At 44.5% G+C, this 27,270-nt stretch overlaps 1 protein-coding gene across 1 annotated transcript in view; it reads left to right on the top strand.

Moving 5' to 3' along the window:
• FOXO3 (forkhead box O3) overlaps positions 1-27,270 on the top strand; it is an 88,868-nt gene that overhangs the window by 51,579 nt on the left and 10,019 nt on the right. The window contains exon 2 of the mRNA XM_041414922.1: positions 20,412-21,846. Within this exon, the coding sequence (XP_041270856.1) occupies positions 20,412-21,812 (1,401 nt within the window). The 3' untranslated portion in view covers positions 21,813-21,846. The remainder of the gene's footprint in view (positions 1-20,411; positions 21,847-27,270) is intronic.

The following is a 27,270-nucleotide window of genomic DNA, read 5'->3' as shown; positions in this document are numbered from 1 at the left end:
ACCCTTTCTTTACAGCTGTTGAAAGTCAGAAATGTACCAAACACAGACCCAGAGGATGTGTGAGAGTTAGCAGAAGGGGAATGCTGGTGCATCTGGAAGTGCTGGACAAAGAAAACCTTGTTACCTTGCGGTGCCTTAGCCTTTGATGCATTCATTTCAGTCACAGGATGTTCAAGTTTAGCCAGGAGTTGGCAGCCAGATGGACCGCGAGGCAGTTCCCAGAGTGACTCAGTCTAGGCGAGCGTGAAGAGTCATTCACATAAAGGTAACCTATTACAGTATTTTGTTAGGATTTTTTTTCCCTGGGTTTTCATGTTTTTGTGGTAGTGCTTGGGTTTTTGTTCATGGTAGTTTTCCAGCTGATTACTGTTTCCTGCCTTCGCTTCTACCTGGTCATGCCTCCACCTCAGTGGAATGGAGATTGAGGGCTTCTGTTGACTTGGTCCAATGCCTGGTGGTTGTTGGTGGCCAGCTGGCCTTGCCTTTTCCAGGACCTGTCAGGTGAAAGTATGGTCAATGTAAAAACTGTGACAGCAGCCCTGTATTTCCTCCCCACCTCCCGACTCCTTTGCTGTCCTCCATGATGCTGGCATCATGGAGGATGGAGAAGGACCTGTGATGTGTGATTTAAGGCACTTGTCCTGCTGCTCATTGCTTGGTGCGATCCTGGTTCTGCAGTCAGGAAAGCTCTTTAGGAAGAACTGTTTCATTTGACCTTTCTTTCTAGAAAGCTGTGGTCTTGAGGCTGTATCACATGGTGGTGATGGTGTTTTTTTCCTAAATGAGGAAGGTAGGAAAGTGCTGTATTTATTTATGCCAGCTTTTCTCAAGAAGGAGCCGAGTAGGAAGGTTTCTCCTCTGAGTCAGGGTAGGCAGATTTCTCCTTTGGACTGAGATTTATCATTTTCTTATCTCATCATTTGATGCCTGCTAAATTGCTGTGGAAGCACCAGAGTGAGGAGCTGGTGATCTTTTTTAGAAGTAAAAGAAATTTTAAAAATGAAGGAATAAATAGTTTATTCTCTGAGGCTGAAATTACAGATATTAAGTGCTTTGTCTGTTTTATTGTTAGAAAAACTTTTATTGTTTGTTACAAGTAATTTATTTGAGAAGGGCAAGAAGAGAGTCTGTAGCACCTTTTTTCGGTAAAGATGAATTATCAGATTGTTTCTATTACTAATTCCTTTTCCCATACCTTTGTGCCTGCCTGCCTTCCCTGTCAATTGCGGTATAAGTGTTTGCCTCTGTTCACCTTAATAAAAACACCATGGTCTTGAGATAAATTTCTGCTTTTCCATATGCTATTATTATGATTTGGTTTATTTCTTTGAGTATGCAAGGATGAGGACAACTTGCACAGCTGTTATAATCCCAGCAATGAAAAGGGAGAAACTCAAAGAAAAAATATCTTCAGGTATTTTTTGAGAAGAGAGGAGAAAATCACTATGGTCCAGCTTCAGATGTCTCTGTGCCTCACATGAGCAGCAGGGCAGATCTGATCTTGGGGCCTCTGAAAGAAACCTCAAGTGTCAGGATGCCTCACTAGTCTCAGCTCCCAGCTTGGACATCCAGGATGCCTAAAGTTGTGCTGTGGGGATTGTCCCTCTTTTCCTTGCCCTCTATCCCCAGCATGGCATGCATCTCCAGCTGAGGATGGAGAGAGTGTATGCCCCAGTACTGGGATGGCTGCTTCAGGGATGTGTGTATTGTTGGTTTGGTATCAAAGTAGTTTTAAGAACAACCAGGCAGGCAAGACAGCAGCTGCTGGTAAAATAACTTTGGGAAGGTGCCTCAGGAGGGATTAAGATACAATGCCGAAGCTATTAACTGGGAAGATGCTACCTCCTCAGCTTCAGGGATTTTTTGCCAGTGTTAAGGAGGAGCAGATCAAAGGAACTGCCAAGAGTTAAAAAAACCTCTTCAGGCAGAAAATAGGCAGTTGTTCGAGAGCCACTCACCAGGATCAGACACCTTGCTTGTAAGTTTGCAGGAATCTCAGCTTCTCAGCAGCTCCTAGAACATGTATTGGCATGGGACCAAGCTAGGAGAGACAAATACCCTCTTTTGAATCAGTTTTAGAAAGCATTACACTGCCTACCTTCTGTTAGTAGTAAATCATGTCTTGATTTGAGCAAGCTGTTTCATGGGTCATGGGGTCACTGTCATGAGCAGCCAACAGAACTCAAGGTCTCTGGGTGCTGCTCCTCAGAGCTGTGGTTGCAGAGCCTCAGTGGGCACTTTTGGACAGGCAGAAAGGATGCAGCCTCACTGGAGAGTGTGTCTGTTGCAGCTTGGTGCTCTGTTGCACACTGACCCTTTTTGTTCACTGAAAGGTTGGTCAGGCTGCCCAGCAAAGTGGTGGAATTACCACCCCTGGAAGTGTTTAAAAATGTGTGGATGTGGCACATGGTTTAGAGCTGAACATGCTGGGTTTAGGTTAGTGGTTGGACTTGATGATCTTAGGTCTTTTTCAGCCTTAAGGATTCTGTGATTCTATGACTCCTGCATACCCCAGGGGAAGCAGTAAATCCTTGCAGGCCCTTGAAAAGGAGGGTGCAATGATACTTGGACAGATAAGGTCAGGCACTTCCCAGCCCTCCAGCAGCAGTGTTGCATCTTGTGTTTGGGGCAGTCATGGTGACATGTACCTGCACAGCCTTCAGCTTAAGGCTCGTAGCTTCAGGAGGCCTGAGCTTTTGCAGTCTACTTTGAAGTCGCTCCTGCCTTCTCTGAGGGTTTTTAAAAATCTACTTTTCCAGTGGACAAGAGTCTCAGTCTTTGCCCTTGTGCTTCCTCTCCTATCTCACTCCAGAAGAAGGAGTTGCTTGAGCTTACTGGCAGACAGTCTCCCACAAAACTGTATGGGCCAGATGGTTCATAATTTATTGCCCACTTTACCCCATCAGATATTTTCACATTACTCCTGTTACTGGTCTGATTTTCCTATCCATTTCCCCATTCTTACCCAAATAGTTATCCAATGCCTTTCATACACACAAAAAATCCTCAATTTAGATGCATCGGTTTTGAAGAAGTCTGTATTCTCTGCTTTGGGTATGGTTTGTCTTTCTTGACTTCTCCCTGATAGAAATTGGTGTTGCAGAGAAATCTGGCTATTGGGTTGCCTGTTGCCTCTGCTCTCTTACTTGAAGCAAAAAGCCTCTGAATTTAGGAGGCTTAAACCATGTCCTTTCCTGGATCTCTTCTGCCACATGTCGTTTCTTGTATGTGAAGTTGTTCATTTGGCTAAATTATGGCAGTCTCTGGCTTTTGCTATCTCTGCAGACACATATGGTCCTGCTGATAGAGTCGTGTGTGTCTGCCTCAGATTTGTGGGCGACACTGGCATGTGCAGAAAGAAATGGGTGGGGTCGGCCGCACTGTACAGCGTGCAGGGCTCTGCAAAGTCCCTATCTGTGGGAATTCCTCGTCAGCTCTTATCAGTCACGTCCTGATGCAGTGAGTTGTAGAAATCAAATTAGCAGACAAGTCAATTGCTTACGTCAGTCAGAAGTTTTGTGGTGGGGATGATGTGATAGCCCAGGGCCCTCCCTTCACTGGGTAGCCTTCCTGGGTTTGATTGCAAGGGATCTAACAGAGTGAAAACCTGACACTGCAGTTTCACTTCTGTTCTGCTTTTTAGTTTTCCTTCCTTCTTGCTCAAAAGACTTTTTCTCACTGTTTGGGGCAAGCAGAGCAGAGACTGTTTCCTTGCTATAAAAGTAGAGAAAGCTCTGCCCTGTTATTTTACAAAACAAGTTGTGGCATACCACGTGGTTCCTCACATCACTCAGTAGTTTGTTAGTCTGTCACTGTACAAGCATACTAAACGACAAGCTAAAAAACAGAAGACAGTACAACAGTCCATTAAAATTCATATAGGATATCAAATATTCAAAGTAAGGGATGTAAAAAGAAGCCTCTTGCTGTAAATACTAATACCTGTAGTTGCATAAACATAAAGAAGTGATGTGCACCACCAAGCAGTGGACTGCTGCTGACAATTCCACAACTGCCTGGGAATCCCTGTAGTTATTTATTTCCAGAGAGCTGCTACCACTTCAGGGAATGGTCTCCTTCAGAAGCTCCAGCCTGTCATGCGAGCCTCTTCTCCTAAACAGACACCTTGGCTAACTTGAAATTGGAGGCAAGATCAATTACTTCCAAGCTCTCAGTGTCATGGAGTAACAAGAAATGATGTTACTCATTTCTTGTGTCCAGGGCAAAAGCAATGAACCTCAAGTTTAACATTTTGGAGAGCTCTTTTTTTTTTTTTTTTCCCTGTACTGCTTTCTCTGGAGAGTTAACTTCATATGTCATTATATCTTCTAGTAATTCTTAACTTCCTTTGAAACTACAAATGCCTGTATCAGCAAACTAGGACTTAACTTCCCAAGCACAGGCAACAAGCAGGCTTCTAGGTATTTTTTAGGGCAGGACTTCAGAGTAAAAGTATCAGAGCTCCCATCAGGTCTTTTAATAAAAAATCCCAAATTCATTTTCAGCTTCATCCCACTTTTTGGAAGACTATCCAGCCTTAAATGCAAAAGCTTAAGGCAATGGAGAATCCACCCCATCTTCAAGTGTGTTTTTGAGAAGGTTAATTACCTTTGCTGTTAATATGTACACGCTATTCCTGCTGTGGTTTTGGGTTCCAAATACTTGGGCCTTTTTAAGGCTGTGTCTGCTATTAATATAGTCCCCAGCCTCCTCTACCCAAATCTGTAATAAATTAGTTTTCAAGGCTTTTGTCTGTAGCGATTCTAAAAATAATTTCTTATTGGAATCCAATTGAATCTGAGGGAAGCGAGGTGATAATCAAATGATGTCACCCTCACGTCTTGCACTGCATCTCGCTGCCTGCCAAAACTAGCAACTGTTGCTATGTACCCAGGGGAAGGTGATACTCCCAGCCTTTTCTTGGTGCTGGAAAGCTCTCCTTTCCAGTGCTTGTCAGACCTCTGGGAGCTGCTGACGTCTGTTCCAAGCTTTTCATTTTACCCTTATGCATTGGGACAGTCATGGAGAAGCGTGGATTGTGTCCTGCAGGATGCTTGGGATTTTTCGTGTTCCTGAAGAAGACCGTTTCTATCAACCACTGCAAATCTGGAGGACTGATGTGATTTAACCCGTTCAGTGCCTGTATTGCAGTGCTTGGGCTGTGGGGTGGAAACCTTGCTGAAGCATGTGTGGCAATGTCCAAAAATCCATCTACAAGGACAATGACATGACACCATGACATTTCCCAGACATTTTTCTTCTTTTTATCAGTAGTTTCCCTGAATCTTGGCTTATGGGACTCACCCTCAGCTTTTTTCTAGGTATTTCCTGAAGTTAAAAATACCTCACCAGAAGAGCAGAGCTCATTGTCATTTGACACATGAGGGTCCAGGAGTTCTTTGATAACAAACCGAACTGTGTCCCCAGATGACTTCCATGCACCTGGGACTCTGGGTGGAAACCTGGAAGTAAAACAAGTCAAATGTTCATAAGGCTCCATCTGGTTAGTGCCAGTGCGTCTTGGCATTCACTCCCTGCCCTGTCTGCATTTAAAAGGGATTGCTTACAGTTTTCGTCTTCATTTTGCTATAGTTACCTAAACATGCAAACACTGTCTTTGTGGTTTTGGGCAGCAGAAGGGGGCTGAATCTCAGGCAGCCTGAGGTACAATCCTGGACTTCATGTTTTATTTCAAATATGCATGGCTGCAAATAGCATTGTGCTGAGTTGCAGCAATGTCCTAATTCCGTGGATGGAGTGGGGGACAGAGAGGGGCAAGGCAGAAGAAAGCACTCTGTGTTCACTGACTGGTGTACCAGAATGATGGGGTAGGGTTGAAGCACCGAGGCATTTTATGGTGTCACAGTTCCCAGGGACTCTTTCCCAAGCATGTACACTGTCCCTGTATATAGCAGCAATCCAGAGCTAATTGACATGTAAGCGCCACGGGGGAGTAAAGTTATTTGAAGTTATTAAAGTTATTTTGTCTTTCACCAAGTGAAAAAATCCAAAGTTATCCAGGTGGAAAAAAGAAGAGGAGGAAAAAACCAACAGACTACCAAACTGTGACTTGTTCAGACTAGCTTGTGAAAGTATCTTGAGGTCATCTATCCTGAAAACCTTTGAAATTTGAAGACTGTGGACTCTTGTCTCTTGGCACTCTGCCTATTCCTTCTCCTCTTCCTAGCAGATTCTGCCTAACAGTTGCCCTTTTTTTCCACTTTTAAATATCCTGAATCGCAGAGCTTGCTCGTTTTCTTCATTGAGGTCTAAGGCCTTAAGGACTGTGTTGAAGTAATGAAGAGGACAGCATGTACTGGATACTGGAGCCAAGGGAGAGGGGGTGTGGGCAGAGGGAAGAGATGACCCTGCTTCCAGGCTTTGGTCCTAATCCTGCAAACTTTTTCTCATGTGAAGAGTCCTGCAGAGGTCAGCCAGACATTCTGCACGAACAGCGACTTATTTGCTATTTGGCATCATGCTCAAATTATGCTTAAAGTAGTCATAAAAACACGGTCAGAGTTTGTGATAAGGCGTGGAGGGGGTGCTTTGAGCCAGCTCAACAGGGAGTCTGCTGAAGACATGCATGGGATTAATTAAATAGAAATTTTGTCTGTTTGGCAAGTGTGGCTGGGTTTGGCTAAACTCTAGGACTCAGAGAAAGTGCCTCCCTAAAAAGAATATATAAATGCAGTGCCACCAGTGTCCAATGTGCACTCTCTGGCATTGCCCTCAAGAAGGAAGGTTAGCACATGATCTTTCCAGGAATTATCTGCCCAGGTGGCCCAGTTCCTTGCATGCCAGTATCTTGTGCACTCCTGTGTTTGGCTATCGGATCAGGAGGCAGCGTTCTGAACCACCCCGTGATCATGTTGCATTTGTGATTACATTGTTGGCTCTTGCAGTGGGAACCATTTGTTGGGGCCTGAAGGTGCAAAAGCAGCTCTGCTGGTGCAGCCCTGATCTAGGGCTGTTGCTGGCAAACATGACCTTGGGTAAGCAAGCAAAAATTTCATCCTGTTGTGCTCTAAAACCTTATGACTGTATATAGGGTCTCCTAACACAGAAGGCCTTGTCAGTTGATTTTGTGTAGAATTAGCTTCAGTCCTTACTTTTCTGCTGAACAGATATTTTCTAGAGTATGCATATATTTCTTAGCTACTTCACTAAAATGCAACTTACTAAAATGCAGCTTGCAGCATGGAGTCCAAAGTGCCCAACACTTCTGTGGTGTTGGTAAAAAGATGCTCCTCTGTACACAGAGCCTTAAGGTTTCTTGCATTCCTGACTTTAATTGCTTTTGACACACTCATTTAAGGGTAGTGGGGCAGGGAGGGGACGCAGCTCTTCCATGTGAGTTAAACAAGAGGACCCCAAGTGCTGCCTGCTCCAGCTCGTGCAGGCAGAGTGCCACGGGGCAGCAGCTGATGAAGATAGCAGCTGATGAAGATGGCAGCTGCTGCAGATGCAGGAAAAGACCTGTACCCAGCTGCTCCCTGCTGCGCCTTCCCCCTGTGTTGACAGTATAGCTGTTTGTCCTGCTGAATCCTTGTGTGGCTATCACAACCTGTCTCCCCAAAGACCAGAGTATGGTGAAAGGCCAGGCTGCTCCCAGTCTCTTCCTCCTTATTTATGTGTCACAGGAGGAAAAAACCTAGATGGAGATAGGGTGTTTGGGGTCATCCTGTTGTAGTCACAATGATGGCAACAATTCACAGCTGAAGCATTTGATTTGTTAACCTTATAAAAATATGCCATTAAATACTGTATTTAGCTCCTCAGGGGAAGTAGCCTAGTTTCTTTTTCATTTTCCTTTTCTTATCCCTGTTTTAGCACTAGTGACTCAGCTGTCACTCTCCTGTGGAAGGGCTGCTGGTGTCATAGCTGTGATTGGATGGCACCAAAAACCCATTTCTGCTGAAAATAATTAATATGGTGCATTTTCACCTCAAAAAGATCCTGTTACAAAACTACTAGAAGGTTTTCATTAACTTTTTCAAGCTTTGAAGCTTCCCTGTGTAACAAAATTGGAAATTTCTGTGTGTCTCCTTGTGTTTATCCTTGTCGACAAGGCAGAGTCCGGCAAAGGCTGGTGCACATTTACCCTACACATTGAGGGCATTCCTGTTCAAGCACACAAAGTAGTTCATATTCATTTAGACATGCAAAAAAGCCTTTGCAGGTGAGAATCTCACTTTACAACAGGCACATAAGCAGATCCTCGTAAAGAGAATTAATTTCCACTAGCTCTGAAAAAAGTCAAACTGGAGATGAGTGTGGACTCTTCCACCTCTTTATTTTTTTCATTCCCCTTTTTCTAACTTTGATCAGAACAGGGCTGGTTCATTTCTTTTTTTCTAGATATCCCATCTCCTCTAAACTTCAGTCATGGTGGGTGGGGGGGCGGAAGAAGAAGGAAAGAAAAAGCACAAAGCTTAGTAAGCCCATTTTATATTTTGCATATTGTCTCATGTTGCAAAAGTATTAGCAGACCTGTCCATAAAGTAAGAACATCTCAGGGTTCTTGGTGTAGTGGGTTCTTTCCCCTTCCAAAGGAGGGAAAATATCCCCAGAAGTATTTGCCATTGCTCATTCTTTTTGCCCACATCTATTCAACTGCACCTTGAAGGTGCTTGTTTCTTGTGTACTTTGCTTATGAAAATGATACCTGGCATACTTAGGAGGCCTTGCATTCTTGAACTGTGAATGCTGTGAACAGTGTCATAAGAAAAAGATGATGTACAAAGGCATCATCATTCTTGGCACTGTCCTTTAAAATTTGCCCTGTGTCTTGGACGTGTAGGTGTTGAAAAAGAGCTTACTTCAAGCAGTGTAGTTCCATTAATAAAACACATCAGTTTTCCCCTAAAAACCAGATGTGGCCTGTGTCCACCCAACCCATGTGAGATCTGGGTTAGTTTCTCTAAGAAGCAGAAAGTTATCTGAGAGAGAATATATCTGGAGGAATTGTAGGGGCATCTCAAAGTGCATACAGCTACTGCAACCCCAAAATGCGTAGATTTTGATTCAGCAAGTCAAAACTTTGAATTTTCTGGGGTATAAGATGGTGTCTGTGAAGTTGGCTCAAGGCCTGTCCCAAAGGGCAGGGAAGACAAGGGTGGTTTGTGCTAGCAAATGAAAGCAAAGCAAGTCTCTTGATTTTATTTTCTGTAGAATCTTTATGGAGTTAGTGCTTCTTTGTCTGCCTCTTGAGGCTGTAAACTTTCACATGCAAGTGTCTTCTACTGGTGCAGTCCTTCCTACACTTGGAGCTCAACCAGACTGCATCCTATAGAGTAGATAATTCTTGTCATATTACCTGGTGAGGGCTCTTGCTGTTGACACAGTCGAGGTCCTAAAACCCATTGTCCTATGGCTCCACAGCTGCCTCTGAAAAAGGCATGTGTGGAGCAATACAAGGACCCCATTGTGGCCCGAGTATTGGCCTCAGGAGGGATTACTCATGCGTACAGGTTCAAATCCAGAACATGAAAAGGCTCCTCCACTCATCATTCTGCTATTCAGGCTCTGGTGTTGGGGTGGGGCTTGAACAAAGCATCGAGTGCTGAAGCATTTTGACGCAGTCTGGCTTTAAGCTCAACATTCAGCACTTGGGATTATGATTGTATCGATGACGGTGGTCTTGTTTTCTCAAATTAGGTAAACGGCTTTAAAAAAAAAAAAAAAAAAGATGACTTTCATACTTGTGCATTTACCTGGATTGTGAGGTTTCTGGGATGGTGCTGCTGCCAGTTACATGCGAAACAGGAATGTCCTGCTTGCTGCAGCAAAGGTCTGATTCATTGGCATTGTAATAGGTGTCATATTCCCTTTTGTCAGCTCCTCGGGTATATTTTGCCCTTGCAGTAAACAGAAAATAAATTTAAAAAATCCAGTAGAACCAGTAACATGCAAGTCATCTGAGTCAGGTGAGGTTCAATGAAAACTAAACCAGTTCATAAGTGGGGTTAGGTGAGGCTGGGATGAATGCGGAGATGTAGAGTTTGGTTTGCTTGCAGAGGAGCTCTCTGAAGCTGCCATGCCCTGGGAGGCACTGGGAGTCACCATCCCAAAACCTGCCTGCCAGAGGATGAGATCTACTCCCACCAGCAGAGCGGGTCAGGTGCTCTTAGATGAAAACAGGAGGACAGGCTGGTGGGCCTGTTTGGTGGAGGTGCCCCTTTCTCCCCAGGGCTCCCAAGGGTGGCTGGTGTCACTAGCTCCAGGTCTGACCTGGAGCTGCCCAGATTTTAAGTCTGCAGAAAGGCTTTTTCCATAGGGAGGGAAAAAGAATCAAGTGCTGTCATCTTGGAGATTACATCCAGGTCATCACAGCATGGAAACTAACGCCATGTGCCTTGGGTGGTGAGTTTCTGGGCAGACCTGGTTTTGGAACTGAGTGCCCTGATGCAATGTATCAGTGGAAGTGAGATCAAAGAATGGGCTGGGGCAAGACTGCTGGAGTAAACCCACCTTGCTCGTCTTGTAAAAACGGTGTGAAGATGGATATTTTTGTCCACCCATGTCATCTGGCACAGCATGAGCTGTGTTTATGTATACGGAAAGCAAATCTGTAGGATTCTTTAAATATACTCCTAAGTGCAGTGTTTAAAACATGTTCCCCAATGCCGAGGGAAAATACAGGAATCTATGTAACCAAGAGGCTAGGGAGGACACGTGTTATTCTCAGAATGAAAGCAGAATGCACATCAGAATACATCAGAAGGAAAACTGATCACTTTCTACTTTAGAAAGGCATTAATATTTTACAGCTGCCATTACGTTTTGAAGAGTGCTCAGGTATTTACTGGTAGCTGTCCAGTCTGGAGTCATGAAGGAGATACCTGTTTTTCAAGTTGTTCTGTTCACTTATCCCTTGTCTCCTAATTGACACCCTGTCCACAGCAGTGCTGCAATAACTCGGTGGATATCTGGAGTCACAGCTGCGTGTTCCCACACCAGCTGCCCTTTGGGAGGCTCCCAAGGGTTTTTTGCCTGTAAAAGTCAGTGGGTCAGACCCACTGAGAGCCACACTTAGGTGCATTCCCAGCTTCCCCCAGAGCTCAGGTCTGTGGAGCAGGACCATTCCCTTTGCCACCTCAGCTACCAGCTGAAGCACATCATATTTTAAAATGCTGTTGTTTTTTTTTTTTTTTTTTTTAAATGAGAGAGTATCTTCTGGTTCAATAATAAAGTAATTATGTGCTTAAAATAGCACAGGAGAGGGGTCCTGTTTCAGATTAGCTGACAGAGCAGAAATGCTGGGGGCTGGTTTGGAGGTTGCTTGTGGGCTTTCTCATGAGAAGGTCTCAGGTGCCTGTGCTGGCTTCTGAAGGGCTTGCTGCAGCCTGATCAAACTCAGTCAGGCGACAGTGTATCAGATCTATTCCTCTCATCAGTCACATGTTTGCTGTAACTGTCACCAGATTCACAATTTAGTGTGTGCAGCTCAACACTTCCAATTAATCCAGGCCGGGTGTTTAACAATCTATCATTTCAGAGCTAGCACTTTGCAGAGCTGTGTGCAGGGCAGCCTTGAGCTTGGCTTCCAGGAGTCCTGGAATGCTGTCTCCATGCACATAGATTTTATTCTTCCCCTGCCACTGTGTGGTGGGAGTTGTTGCTGGTTTAGTTGCATTTCATAGAAAGTGTTAAAAAAATCAACCCATGACTGCAAAAGATTTCAAAAAATGAGGATTTATAATAGGTGATTCAGCAGTGAGAGGCTTTTGTGATCTTCCAAGGGAAGCTGCTATTTTTAGTGAATTATTATAAGCAGTAGCATCACTCACATTTATTTATAAAGGCATGAAAGAACGCCCATACGTGTTTCTAAATAGTCAATGTATAGTAACAGCCATATGCTGAGAATGAGTAAAAATAGAATTGAACACTCTGGCTTCCACAATGATACGTGAGAGTTGTGCTGGGATCTTTGCATCTAGGGTATGAAAAACAGAGGCTTTTTTTTATTTTTTTCTCCCTAGATCTTCTTTCTAGCAATACAAACCCAAAGCCTTCATGGTGAAATTCTGCCTTGCAGTAAAATTTAGGATAGAGGACACAATCTCAAGTTAGGTCAGGGAAGGTGTAGGTTGGATATTAGGAAAAAAATTTTCACCAGAATAATAAAGTTCTGGAGTGCTCTTCCCAGGGAGGTGGTAGAATCACTATCTCTGGATGTGTTTAAAAAAAGTCAAGGACATGGCACTTGGTGCTGTAGTCTATTGAGGTGTTAGGACATAGGTTGGACTCATTGATCTCAGAGGTCTGTTCCAACCTCATTATTCTGTGAAAATTGCATTGTTTTCATTAAGGTCAGTGGTCTGGGTGACCACTGAGGTTTGGGAGGACTCTTCCAGTAGCTTCAGCAGCTGGTGGATTGGGGCTGTGCTGACAGGAGTAGCTGTTTTTTGGGGTGTTACTGTTATGTACAGTGTTCAGGTTGATTACTTGTGTGTGCTTGCACTTCTCTGGGAGCTCTGTGGTGTGGTGGAGAAGTGCAGCAATGCTGTGCTGAAAGAGCTCCACAAATAAAGCATGGTGTTATTTCCAAAGTTCCTGCAGTGGAAACATTTGAAATGCTGTGGCTTGCCATTGAGAAACAATAGGAGAAAATAAAGATGTTATCTGCTGGTGATACCACTCCTGAACAGAAATTACAAGTGTTTTGCTCTGGCTCTGTAAAGACCCAGCCCTGTGTGTCCATTGCAGCCTTTTTGTATGCAATCCTTGGGTTTAAGTTCAATAAGGGCAACATCTCCCACTTTCTTGCTGACTCTGTTCATGTCCCAGTCAAGCCTGTGAGTTCCCTTGGGATTTCACCTTACAAGAGCAATGCCTCGCAGTAAATTCTTGCTCATAATTAAGTTAAATCCTTTTATTTAAATCAGCTGTGGTTTTGAGTTTTGGGCAGCCACAATATGAAGTGGGTGGAAGGGACTGAAAAAGATGCCTCTTGACAAGGTACCCTAGTAACCTCAGTGACAGTGCCTGCCTCCTGATTCCCAAATCCTATTCTAATGTGGAAAAGCATTGCCACAGCATGCAGAGGATAACACTTTATTTTTTAGGGGACTTCCTATAGCAAAGGGTGCTGAGGTACCTGGCTCCTGACACTGCTGGGGGTTGCTGGAGAGCCTGACCTTCCTGGTCTGCAGCTGCGTTAAAGTATCAGCATTTTCCTTGCACTCTGCTTCCCGTCTCCCAACACCCAGTGTAAATGACAGCCAGCATGCTCTACTCACAGCAAAACAAATGTTATTTATTGGAGTCCTCATGTGGTCAGAGCATGTCTGACTGTAAAATAACTGGAGATTTTTCTGCTAACTGGAAGCGTGGTGCTCTGAGGCAATTTCCAGGCAGTGTATATTTTCAGCTAAGTTTTATTTACGTCAGCGTAGCAATTTGCAATATCACTGTTTGCAAAGAGTGAAGCAGTGGTTGTTTTAACTAGAATTAATTTTTTTACTTTTCCTACTTTTTTTTTTAGGAAAAACTTTCAAGTCATGACTCAATTCCCATAGGTCCATGCTTTGAGATGCTTTTCTTTTGAAAGAGGAGGGCACAAACCCCCTTGGTGGGCAGGTGGCTCGCTGCCTGCCCTCGTGGCCAGCGCAGCTGGGGAAGCGTGGTGTGCGTGTCGGGGAGGGTTTGTTTTCCCTGTGCTAATCACTTTCTCCTGTTGGAATTTGGCACGGCGCAGTGCCCCGTGTGCGGGACGCAGGAGGCAGATCCATGTACTGCTCTCCTGTCCGAGCACATTTCAGGGAATAAACCTTTTCTGGACTTGCTGTTCTCCCAAGGAGCTTAAATCCCTCAAGGCTCTACTCTTCTGGGGTGGGGGACAATGAGCAGAGGTGCAGGCAGAGCTGATCACAGTGCAGGCATCTTCTGGTGTTCTTCCCCTACCACCAAGGTCAGAAAACTCCTCTGAAGAGAGGATGAGGAGGGGAAACCACAGAACCACCCTTCACATGCGAAGCTGACTTTCTTAAATCTGTGGGATATTTTTTTCCCGTTTTCCTGAAGGAGGGCGTGCTTGGGTAGGGCTGAGCCTGCGTCACCCCACATGTGCCGGAGTGTGAGGATGGTGCCTTTGCCAGCTGGGTGTGAAGGGGTGTACCCTGCAGGAATCTGGTGTGCTCTGCCTGCCTGCTCCTGCTGAACAGCTGGTGGGATTTTTGAGAGCTGCCTTAGGAGCATGCAGACGATACTAAGCATCAGGCATCAAAACCACTTTGGGTGTCAGGAAAGATTTCTTTTTCTGTGTGTAATTTTCTTAATGCTTGTTTTGTCCCTGCAGCTTCCATACTTTAGGGAAAATATAACAATCTGGAACACATAATACTTTTTTTAATATAGAAAATAGGTATATCAGGACAACATGGCTGCATAGATATTGCGGGAGAACTCTCTTTATATTTTAGTTCTTGATTTTTCTGTATCTGCAGAGCACCCTCACTACTTTATTAAATTATATACATTTTTTCTGGTTTGAAAAAACTCATAGGAAAGAGGAAGAAATTTGGAGGCCACTTTGGGACTTCAAGGTTCTTTGAGAAGTATAGCACTGCAGCCTTATGCAGCTAGGCAACAAGGGACTGTATGGAACCAATAGATTGGTACTTCCTAAAGATCAGCTTCCCTAGGCTTGCAAATCCCTTTCACCAGGAGTTCGTATGTGTATGCACACAGTTGGCAACTTCAGCCACTGCATCTGTTTTCTTGTTTACTTGCAACTGAATCTCCTTGGGGACTTTAAAGCAAACAAAATGTAAAATATGTGAAATGTAAAATGTGATTGTCCCACTGTGCTCTGCACTGATGCAGCATCCCCTTTAGTCCTGTGTGCAGTTTTGGGCACCACAGTGTAAAAAAGACACTGAGCTATTAGAGAGTGTCCAAAGGAGGGCCACAAGGATGGGGAAGGGCCTTGAGGAGAAGCCATAGGAGGAGCACTGAGGTCACTTGGTCTGTTCAGCCTGGAGAAAAAAGAGACTTGGGGAAGACCTCATTGCATCTGCAACTTCCTTGTGAGAGGAGGGGCAGACACTGGTCTCTTCTTTGTAGTGACCAGTGGCAGAGAATGGCATGAAGCTGTTCCAGGGGAGGGTTAGGTTGGATATCAGGAACAGGTTTTTCACCCTGAGGGTGGTTGGGCTCCCCAGCTAAGTGGTCACAGCATCACTTGTCTGAGTTCAAGTGTTTGGACAATGCTCTCAGGCACATGGTGTGACCCTTGGGGTGTCCTGTGCAGGGCTGGGTGTTGGACTTGATGATTCTCATGTTTCCCTTCCAACTCAGCTTATTCTGTGATTCTATGATTCTGTGAAAACTGGTAGTTGAAGCAAGTTTTGAGTTACTTCATGAGAAGGCACAGACCCTGGTCTGGACAGGTGGGCAAAATGTGTTGGATTATTAACAGACTCCAGTTTCATCAACCACTGAATGCAAAAAAAGTAGGCTTTTCGTAAAGAAAATAGTTTTTTGGTGAAAGCTGTTTCTAGGGGTGTTCATCACCTAGATGACAGCATTTTGAACAAGATGACATAAGCTGAAAACTGAAATTCAAGTGAGCAAGCAGAACCATGGAGAAGTTGGACTGCCTCTGTTCAGCTGGAGGCTGATAAGCTGGAGTTATTTTCATGGCTTCTTTTCAGTGGTATTAGATCTGGTGCCTTTCTCTGCTGCATGGCTACCAAACAACTTCATATGATGAAGTGAAAACATTATGCATGTTAATACAGGATAAAATAAAGTGTAATTCTCCCAAATGAGCATTAGCAGCATTTATGGGTCTGCAGATAGTGTTTGTTTTTCTCCCACCATGTCTTAATATCCCACTTGTTAAACTACTGCTTTTGAATTTTAGCCCTAACTTTACAGTTTAGGAGCCCATATCTGAAATTGCAAATTTGCTGCTCACTACAAAACACTGAAAGAAAAACAGACCAGTGTGTAACTTGGACTCATCAGCCAGCAGCTGCACCTCATCTTGCTGATCTTTGGGCTTTTATTTTTCTTTTTTTTTTTTTTTTTTTTTTTTTTTTTTTTTTTTTTTTTTTTTAAAAAAAGGCAGGGACTTTTAAGAGTTAAGTTACACAACTCTCATTTTATTTTTAAAGTGAGTGGATTCCTTGTTGCGTTGTCGAGGATGATAAATTGATACCACATGTTGCTTCCAGACAAAAAAGACTCTGTACTGCAGTGGAAGCACTTGCAGCTGGTGTCTGAGTTAGTGGACAGGCTCCACAAGGTAAACACTGCTTGGAAGAGGCTGAAATGGGCACAGGGAGGGGGAATTTTCTCCATTTTAAAAGCTCAAACATTTGCTGCTGTTGTCTGACTGAGTCTGAGTGTTGAAATAACACACAGTCCCAGCCTCCTTGGGAGACTCATTCAGTTGTTTGTATCAGATTAGGGACAGGGCACTTTGGAAGTGCTTGAGTGTCCTCTCTGTCAGCTTGCCTGTTTGCAATCTTATCAAAATATTGAGAGAGGCTCGTGTAATTAGGACATGCTAGCTGATCTGGGGGGATTTTCTTGCGAGCAAAGTGTAGCTGGATCCCTCGCGGAGTATTAACCAAATAAAACACAGTACAGTGGATCAACATTTGTTGAAGTTGAGAACGTGTCCCTGAGTTTGGGGAAAGTGGTATAAGGCCTGGTGTTGCTGCCCTGGCTGTTCTGGCCCCCAGCTCACCCTTTCTCCTGGTGCCATCAGCCTAAGCCAAGGGAGAACAGCAGCACTGCTTGCCTGTGGCACTGCACCAACCTCTGCTCACACCAGTTCTGCCTGGTCTCTGTGTTCCTCTGCCCTGAGTCTTCCTTGTCTCCAGGGACAGTCCCTCTTCTTGCAGGACCACTTTCAAAGGGGACTTCAACCCAGCTGGTCTGGCCTCAGGGCAGTACATGATGCTCTAGATGTTATCTGCAGGAACCTCAGCCTTCTGGCTTTCAGTAGAGCACACAACATTCTTCAAGTCCAGTATAAATAGTAACACTAATAAAGGGAGGAGCTCATCATATTTCTTTTTTGCTCTTCTCGAGTACAGTCCATATGTTGTACCCATCGGTGGTATCCGAGCTGTCTGCAGCCTGGCTAGCATCTCTCCCATCTACATATGGTCTCCAGGACAGATGATGGAAGTTCCTTTATGGATTTTTTAAAGCTTCTCATTGCATTTTGGCATGGAAAAATGTGTTAAGTTTCCATCATCATGGCCTAATTCATCTCCCACATAAGTCAAAGACAAATCCCCATTAATTTCATCAGCAGTGGGTTCAAATGATAAACCGTATTTTCTTTGCTTCCGCACCTCCTTTGTGGTTTGTTGCATGGTCGTATATTAGTAATGCCCGTAGTTGTGAGCAGCAATTGTCCCCATATACTTTCCTGTCTTTTAAGCAGATGGGAATATTTTCTGACAGCTCAGAAAACAGGTAGAAAATACAGTTATTTCCATCCAGATGGCCACCTGGTAGCACAGTGCAACAGCCTTCACTGATGTGAGTTGTCAATCCTGGTGGCTTCTGTAGCAAAACTTGCATGAGAAAGGATAATAGGATCCAGCCCTGATCTGATTTGGCAGGGCACCCAACAGAAGGAGAAACCAAAAAACTCAGATACTGTTGCTGAAGAGGTTAGTGGGGGAGGTTACGTGAAAGAAGTGGGTTTTAAGGCAGTGTTTGAACAGAGGGTGGAGATGGGGTACACAAAAATAAATTAGCCCACAATTATGCTTAAGAAAATCTTCCTGCAGAAGAAAAGCAAAGAAAAACAGAAGCAGGATTGTAAGTGGCATAGTGCTTAATGTAAAGGAAAACAAACTGCTTGGATTTTTTTATAGCTAGCAATTTCCAGTGCAGAACGATTATTACATTCTTTTATTATTTGAGTAAAACCGACACTGAGCAAAAAGATGTAGTAAGAAAATTACACATGTGCATATACATATCCACACATGAAGCAGTCCTCATCCTGAAAGGTGCCTCAGTCTCACAATTTTACCATTTAGGATTTTCATGGTTTTATGCCAAATACTTTCGTACTACGGATACCAGCAGCAGAAATAAGCCCTTTTATGAGAATACTATAGGCTAAAAACTGTTAGCTGCTGGCACTTTGGCTGAGTGTTTTTATATCTGAAGCTGTGCATGGCACGCTGCATATGCCACTTCAGGTGTTTATCCTCTCTTAAGATTTATTTTTCATTAGCAAGAGTCATGATGCCATGTATTCTTATACCCAGCATTTGTAGGTGGGGAACAGAATGGTTCATATGGCTTTTGAAGCCTGACGTGGAGTTTGCATGGAGAAATCCCCATGCAGATGTTCTCACAAGTGGTTGTCCATGGAAGTTACAGGGAGTGAGGATGAGAGCTACCTGCAGAGATGCAGTACAAGCTGGAATATCAAGAAAGGTTATTTTCTAAAAAAACATTGGTTCTCCAGCTGGTTTTACAGGGAGAAACCTGAGAAAGTAAGGAGTGGTACCTAGTTATTAGAAGGTAGACTGTTGCCAGACTCAAAATATTGTTAAAATGCCATCAGTTAAACAATAAAAAGCTTTTTCCCTCCTTAAACTGAAGAATTATTATGATGCAGCTCAATCCACCATATTCTGATGGCATGGTAGTCCCTCAGGAATGGACATGTTTATAGCTGAGGCACTGACCCAAACTTCTCTTGAGCATGTCAGCAAAGTCTGATCAGTTGCTTTGTGTAAATTGTTTAAAACATAACAGTTGCTGTTCTGAAGCATGGTCCATATGATTTCTCTTTTCATTAAGTGAGAATCACAACCACGTCTGCTGTCTGCGTGCGAGAATTTCAGGCATGTTTTCCATTTCACAATCTGACAAAAACCACAAAACAGTGGGAAAAGAAAGGCATTTTATACTGAAAAGAATTGTTTTTAAAAAAAGCTGGGCTGTGCCTCTTTATATGTATCTCCAGTTTATTTATGCCAAGCATCCGTGTTTCCTAAGGATGCAAATATTGAGGTGATGGTGAATGATTTGTTGACTGATTCGTTCTTTGCCCATTTAAATCTGGAGTTTCTTCAGTGTTTTGTAAACGAAGGGCGCTTGTTCTGAATGGTTTGATTGTGTTATAGTCTTGCTGACTTTGTGTTTTTAAAAGTTGATAGGACAAATGTGATTTTATCCTTTTCATAGATACACCTGGTAATTGCCAAAATTTAAGAAAAAAGAACTCTACACGCTTTAAACTTAAAGGAATAGCACAAGGGGTTTCTCAAAGGAATATGGGATAGCTCCAAAAATCTTTTGGATTTCCACATGAGAAAAAAAAAGTTGGTTTACCAGACCTGGAAGCATTCACACTAACAAATACTATTTGCCTTTCTTTTCTTTGATCCATATTTTAAGCACAAGATCAGCAGGATGAGTGAACTGGGATTTTCTTCTGAGTTATTGTGGTTTAAATCCAGTGCCGTTTCTCTGGGGATACTGTGGACTGGTTTCTCAGGCTCTTTCTGATTCTGGGGTGATTATCATTGGTTTGAGCCAATGTGGTGTTTGGGCAGTTTGATACTGCTGACTGGTGCAAGCAGGTACAACGCAAGAGCAAGCTGTGTGCAGGCTCCCCTGAGAGCCCTGTGTTCCATGGCATCCTGTACAGCACGGAGTATCCGGCTGTGCACAGCAGCTTCATCCAGCTCTGTATCCAGCAGCTTACGGGGACAGGGATATCGTTGCAAACTGTGTCACATCATGTTTTGAAGACGGTGAGGATACTATAGTGAGGGGACAGCTGGCCAGCTACTGCCGTATGGGCATAATTCTGGTGCCTCTAATCAAGAGAGAAAGTACAGCTTAGTCATGCACAGAGTGCCTGTGGGAGAGGAGCAACAGCACTTGCAGTTTTCTCAGGAATTATTATAACAAATATACAGCACACGTGCCCATGAAGAATTAAAAAGACATTTGCAGAGGCTGTGATGAGTGTGACTACCCCTCCAGCCAGATTTTTGCTGTGCCTTCACACTTCTTATTTCAAGGAACTGATGGCAAGATTACTGATAATAGTTTGTCCTGAGTAAAAAGTGAAGGAGAAACATCTAGCTCCTTTCTAGCAGGAATGTCACTCTCTTAGGAATGTCATCTTTTCTTAGGGTGAAGCTTTTAGGAGTGTGGAGGTGGGCACAAGGAGTGCACAGCTAGTGCAATTTGGGGCTTGCTTTACAGCAGGACACTACCATGCCACAGTCACACTCCAGCCCTCCCATATCCAGCACCTGAGAAATTCATGAAGATGTCCAGGAGGGTCCAATGATTTTATTCATGTGGCTGTTATCATGGGATGTTAGTTTAATGATTGAGATTTGGGTTGTAAAATAAGTGGGGTGCTGGTCTTGATGCTTTATTTTCTTCCTTTCCTGCAGAATTCGATCCGGCACAACTTGTCACTCCACAGCCGATTCGTCAGGGTGCAGAATGAAGGCACCGGGAAAAGCTCTTGGTGGATGATCAATCCAGATGGTGGAAAAGGCGGCAAGGCGCCGCGGAGACGCGCTGTGTCAATGGACAACAGCAACAAGTACACCAAGAGCAGAGGGCGGGCGGCAAAGAAAAAGGCAGCCCTGCAGACAGCCCAGGAGACGAGTGAGGACAGTCCTTCCCAGCTCTCCAAGTGGCCAGGGAGTCCCACCTCCCGCAGCAGCGACGAGCTGGATGCGTGGACAGATTTTCGCTCCCGTACTAATTCAAACGCCAGTACGATCAGTGGCCGCTTGTCACCAATTTTGGCAAGCACCGAGCTCGATGATGTTCAGGATGATGATGCTCCACTTTCTCCCATGCTGTACAGCAGTCCATCGAGCTTGTCCCCATCGGTAAACAAACCGTGTACTGTGGAGTTGCCTAGGTTGACTGATATGGCTGGGACAATGAACTTGAATGATGGACTGACTGATAACCTCATGGATGATCTCTTGGACAATATAACACTCCCTCCCTCCCAGCAGTCACCCACAGGAGGGATAATGCAGAGAAGCTCCAGTTTTCCTTATGGTTCCAAAGGTTCAGGGCTGGGCTCCCCGTCAAGTAGTTTCAACAACGCTGTGTTTGGGCCGTCGTCCCTGAACTCCCTCCGCCAGTCACCCATGCAGACAATTCAGGAGAACAAGCAGGCCACCTTCTCTTCCATTTCTCATTACAACAACCAGACGCTGCAGGATCTCCTCACCTCTGATGCGCTTAGTCACAGCGATGTCATGATGACGCAGTCTGACCCACTCATGTCCCAAGCCAGCACAGCTGTGTCCGCCCAGAATTCCCGCAGGAATATAATGCTCCGCAACGACCCCATGATGTCGTTCGCCGCGCAGTCCAGCCAGGGCGGTTTGGTCAATCAGAACCTGTCCCATCACCAGCACCAGTCCCACAACTCCTCTCTTAGTGGCAGCCGTGCCTTGTCCAATTCCATCAGTAACATAGGCTTGAGTGACTCCAACAGCTTGGGATCCACCAAACATCAGCAGTCACCTGTCAATCAGTCTATGCAAACACTTTCTGACCCGCTGTCAGGCTCCTCTTTGTACTCCTCTAGCGTGAACCTCCCGGTCATGGGACATGAGAAGTTCCCGAGTGACTTGGACCTGGATATTTTCAATGGGAGCCTGGAGTGTGATATGGAGTCCATTATCCGCAGTGAACTCATGGATGCCGATGGGCTGGATTTTAACTTTGATTCCCTCATCTCAGCTCAGAACGTTGTCAGTCTGAATGTGGGGAACTTCACTGGTGCTAAACAGGCTTCATCACAGAGTTGGGTACCAGGCTGAAGAATCTTTGAGAACAGGGAAAACGGGCAAACAGGTCAGTGCCCCGTAGACGTGGTAAAATAATTGGTTCCTTAGTTTTATTGGAGTTTGCACCGAACCCTTAGTAGTTAGTGCACACTAATAATAGTAATTTGGCTTGTGATGGCATTGCTGTGTGTTGGTATGCAACAGGCACAGCCAAGAAACGTGGAGGTGTGGAGGGAAACGAGGCTAAGCTATAAAAGCTGCTCGACTGCAACACTGTCAGCACGCATCTGGTGTTCAGCGCCCTTCTTAAATTAGGCATGCGAAATGTTAATGACAAATCAGGCAAACCAAGGTGGAATACTTGTGGTTTTTAGGAATAACAGAGCTCTAACTCGTCTTCTTTGAAGTCGCAACAGATGGATTCCCTCTTGCAGCCGATGCCACGTGTAGCCAAGCTGTGTTACGCAGGGATGGGCGAGGGGCTCTGCAGTCAGTGGAGCAGTGTTGCTGTGGGGGAGGAGGAAGAGTGTCTTTGCAAGATCAGAGCACTCACTTGGGATAAGGTGTGTGGGACAGATCTGGACAGAAGCAGTGTTGTGCTGCTGCTGTGGTATAGCAGCACTAGCAAAGTTGTTTGGGTTTGTTTTTTCATAAAATTATGTGTCTTGGCTAAAAAAAAGTATCAAATGGAGGAGTTATATATTGGTGGGATCCTGGTCTCAGGAATGTCCTGGCCTACTTAATGTTTTAAGTATGAAATAACTGTTTTCCTTCTCCCCCCATCCCTTAATGGGGTAGTTGTCTTTTTCTTTTGGACTCCTCCAAGAGAATATCTGTAGGTTTGAGTTCTGACATAGGTGTTTTTCAAATGTTAGCTTCTTCAGATTATTTTTTTTCAAGATTGATGTGGTTTTTTCCATTGCTTATTTTCCACAGCTGGGGACTTGTAATCATTGTTTCTGTCATTCTTTTGTGATTCTTCGGGATCCTGCCCATACCTCTGCCTGCTCACACATACATATTCCCTGACTCATAGGGCAGGTGCCACACAAAGGGCCCTTTCTCCTTTGTTTATTTATTAGTTTAAGGGAGTAAATTTCAAAATGTAGTAGGATAAAAGGTTAGCTATAAATTATTGAAAGTGTTCTATTAACTTCAGAATAGTATGTAGAGCATCTCAGTGGTGAGGTTAAATGATGCATTCATTCAGTTTACAGCTTACTTCCAGCTTTCTTATTTTCCAGGTGAAGGACAGGAAGGAGTCAGTGTCCTTTGACTTTACAGTGCCTAATTTGCCCCTTTCATCTTTAATTGTGTTTTCATTCACTGTTTCACAGTTAGATGTTCAAGGGGAAGCTTTGTGGTAGGTGAGCAGCAGTGGTGAACCTGAAGAATGTTCTCCTGTTTCCTGTGCGTACGGAGCACCTCAGGAGACGTGCTGTGATCTGCTGTCTGTGAGGGACAACAAGGCTGCCCAGGCAGCCTCCTTTCAGTCGATCTGCAAAGCTGCTGTGCTCCAATGGAGTTGTTGGTGTGCACAGTCCTTTCTCTGTCAGTGCAAGGATATCCTCTGGTTCTTGCACATCTTAGCAAGAGCATTGCAGTGCACAGCCAGGAGACAGGCTGCAGAGAAGGGCTGTAGAGGACACTGTGTCCCACAGACCGTGAGCAAAGCAGCAATTTGGCGATGCCAGGGCCAAACATGAATTTTGGGGTTTCCTCAGTTCTGGTAGTTCTGGAGAATTTAGGAAAAGAAAGTGCGGGGGGGGGGGAGGGGGAAGGGGAAGAGACTTGATTCAAAATTGAGGAAGCAAAAGTTTGCAGCAGATCATGCTTGCTGACCAGTTCTCTCTTCCTTCAGGTGCGTGAGCTGCTTGGACTTAAAAACCTTCTTTGCCCAAAGTAAAAAAAAAAAAGGCTGTAGGGACTTTATTGCTGTGCAACATCCAGCAGTACAGTCTGTCAAATGGGGCCTGAAAAATAGATGTTGCTGACAGTTTTGCTTGGCACAGGCAAATAGGGCAGCCTCTTGCTTCCATAGCTTCATGTGCTGCATGTAGGTAGTGGCCACCAAGGGGGACTTGTGTGGGCAGCATGGAGGAGACACAGCACCCCACCTCACTGATGCTCCCTTCTGCCTCTTCACCCTGGTCTCTGGCATCCATGGAAAGCATAGCTGCCATGATCTTCTTCAGGCTGCTCCCTCTGAATAAAGGAACTGACACATCTGTGTGAGCAGAGTCTCATTGCAGAGGACAGATTTATTAACGAGACAGCTCTCCTCGGCCGATTGCTGTCCAGTCATCTGTGGAAGCCTCTCTCCCTCTCCCTGACAAGTGGACCGGCTGCTGTGGGGTGCCTCTGGTATCAGGTGCAAGCGCAGATGATTTCTGCTGAGCTGGTTCATCATGCACCCTTCCTCATCTGTTAAGCAGCGCTGTTTGAGAGTTTGCCTCCCTGTGCGCATCTCGTGTTTTGATAGGGGCTTCTCACATGACATCAGATGCCATCGTTCTGAATTGCTTTTCTTGGTTACTTCTCCAGTAGGGATCCCTGATTTAAAATATTCTCTCAGCAATGTTCATGACCCCAGTAATGAATCTTTGCAAGCCCAAAGACTGGGGAATGCTTTTGGCAGAACAGCCTGGCAGTTACTTACGCTAAATCTGTTTCACAAGGGTAGACAGGTGTGTTTTGCAGGCAGGCAAAAGCGGTTACAATGGATTATTGGTATACCTAGGAATAGTGAGTGCTGTGTTCTATTAAAAATAAGAGAAACATTGGAGTCAGTTTTCAGGAAGAAAAGAAAGAAGGCAAATACACAGGTATTTAATTTATACATACTTAGGTATAGAGAGAGGTTTACTTTGGAAGAAAATCAACTACAGTTTCTTCATAGGGAAATTAAAAAACCCTGCAGGAGATGCCACTGTTGCAGGTTTAGTGGCTGTGCACATTTGCTGCACACAAGCCTGTGCATGGCCCCTGCAAAGAACCCTGGCCAATCCCACTCCACCAACCTGTGCCCATGAGGCTGCCCAGGCCCAGCCTTTCAGAGCGCCCTCATTGAGGCATATAAATGAATTTGGGTTTGGTTTGGTTTTTTTTCTCTTACAAGAAGGAATAGAGAAAATCAATTTTTTTTTTCTTGCTTTATTTGCTCAGTCATAATTTTTCCCTCTTATACTGCCTGGGGCCTCTGTTCCTCTCTCTCTACCTGCTTTCCAAAATAAAATGGATAATGCCCTCCACCCACTCAGATAATCATCACCTTGGTATTTCAGAGGCTTTAGCAATAAATAGACATCAGTATTCCCTCACCTGTCTCTATAATACCTTTTATTTTGAAATTAATGGGTCCTTCTTTTAGTCTGGGATTCCCACAACTCTGCACTTTGCTCCGGGGTCTGTCTCACCTGGCAAGTTCAGAGGGACTTGGCTTTTGCCGAAGAATAATCCCCAAAGAGAGCATCAGGGAAGACTATTCAGGACATGTGCTGCTGCCTGGAAGGTCAGGAGCTGGTGAGCAGTTGCTGCATGGGCAAACATTTTCTCTAGCACCAAAACCCATCCAAGAAGTTGCTTTTACCTGGATTGTTTCAGTGATGTTCAGTGATCAATCCAGTTTACAATGGCATCATGTAGGCAGCAGTGCTGCCAGGGTTAGACATAGGGTGGAGAAAGGCTCAGCACGAGCAGGGCAGGAACTTCTTGAGTTGGTGTCATAGGCTGAAAAACTCATCTAAGCTGTTTCTTCTGAAGGAGGTTTCAATGTGTCATTTATCAGGGTGCCTCTGGGCTCTGTAACAGAGCTGTGCTGGACTCACGTTGACTTATTTGAAAATTACATGTAAAATACCTGACAGGTGAGTTAAAGTCACTCATTTTCCACTAGTATCATCTAGGTCCCACATCTTCTTATTGCAGAATGCACAAGCTGCAAACAGCAACGTCGTGTAATGTTCACACTTGGTGACTAACATCTCTGGTGAAAAAAAATCCTAGGAAACCTAACAAAATGTCTGTTAGTCTTTCATTAGTCCATATCAGCTTGTACTACTTGCCAGTTTGTTACTTGGTGTTCAGCCTGTTTCTGTGAACAATTCATACCTAAGACAAATTGGTCTGAGAATGACTTCACATTTACAACACCATCTTAAAAGTGAAAATAGGTAGTCAAAGATCTCCATTTGGATGGAGTTTTGAATCAGAGAGTTCTGTATAGTTTGCCACAAAGAAAATGATTTTTGTTTTCTGCCAGAAAACATCTGCCCATGAAAGCTGAATTACTGGATTTCTTACGTGATGACCTGTGACTGCCTCAGGATCATAGCTGCACTTCCTTCTTTCTTATTTTCAAAAATGAGGTCTTAGGGATAGGGCTGCCAGGTTTCTTACACAGAGCTAAGGTGGGGCTCTCTGCCTTCAAAAAATTAAAGGAAATTCATGAGCAGCACATTCTTCTGCTCTGTTTCTAGTAGGCTAGTGGTTAAGGTGGTGGCACTTGTAACGTTTAAATGTTGTTTCTGCCAGCCCAAGTTTTGAAAGATGGTTTTGTGACTACCTGAACTCCACACATGCCAAGTTTGTTCTTTGAACAAAAATATCTATGTAGAAAATGTATTTTGTGGGCAATAGGGATCCCTTCATCTCCAAGGAGGGCCTGCCCTGAGCAGGCTCCTCAGTGGCTGGGGACATCAGTGGCACAGGAACAAACTTTGTGCTTGTGGCTGCTGGGGAGGAGGAGAGGGGAAATCGGGGCAAACCCTATTGGGACTGCCCCCCCTGACGCTGATCAAAGCCCCTTGCGTACAGAGGCCAGTCCTGGGCTTGCAGGGATGCTGTGACTTTTGCTGTGTGAGGACAGCAGGAGCTGACACACAAATGAGTTGCTCACTCCTTCTGGGAGTAGGGCTTTTTTGTTCTGGTATGTTTTTAATCTGGGTTTATTGTTTGGGGTTTTATTAACCCAGGAAAGAGATCTGTAAAAACTAGGATTGGCTCCACAGGCTTGTGTTGTGAGTGTAAAGCAGCTGAAGCCAGGACAGCGGTCTTATCCTGTGGTTTGGGTGTTCTTCTGTTGGTGTTTTATATAGATGTATTTTTTAGAACCTCATGCTTTGTCATGTGATTCAGCAGCAATAATTAGGCAGAAACTTGCTGTCCCTGCAGATGCTAAGATTACAGGATGACATACTCTCACCAGATGACAGCACAAACTGATATTTTTAGAACAGCCCGCATCAACTGGTCTCCCCAGTGCTTTCCTCCTTGGATCAGCAGTGCACAGGTTTTGTTACAGAATGAGTCTTCGCAAATCGTCTGTCTTATGTGAATGAGCCATAATGATTGTTTAGAGCTGCAGATCAGTGTTGGTCCCTCGGTATGTGGTTTGCCTGATAACTCGGCTGGTTACAGGTGGCTTTTCTTTGTTCATTCCTTCCTTTGAGCCAGACTTTTAAATAGCCCCCATGAAAGCATGTTTTCTTGA

Source organism: Onychostruthus taczanowskii, unplaced genomic scaffold (genome assembly GCF_017590055.1).
Source record: "Onychostruthus taczanowskii isolate IOZ18803 unplaced genomic scaffold, ASM1759005v1 scaffold48, whole genome shotgun sequence".
Classification (NCBI taxonomy): domain Eukaryota; kingdom Metazoa; phylum Chordata; class Aves; order Passeriformes; family Passeridae; genus Onychostruthus; species Onychostruthus taczanowskii.
This window is presented reverse-complemented; position numbering and strand designations above follow the sequence as displayed.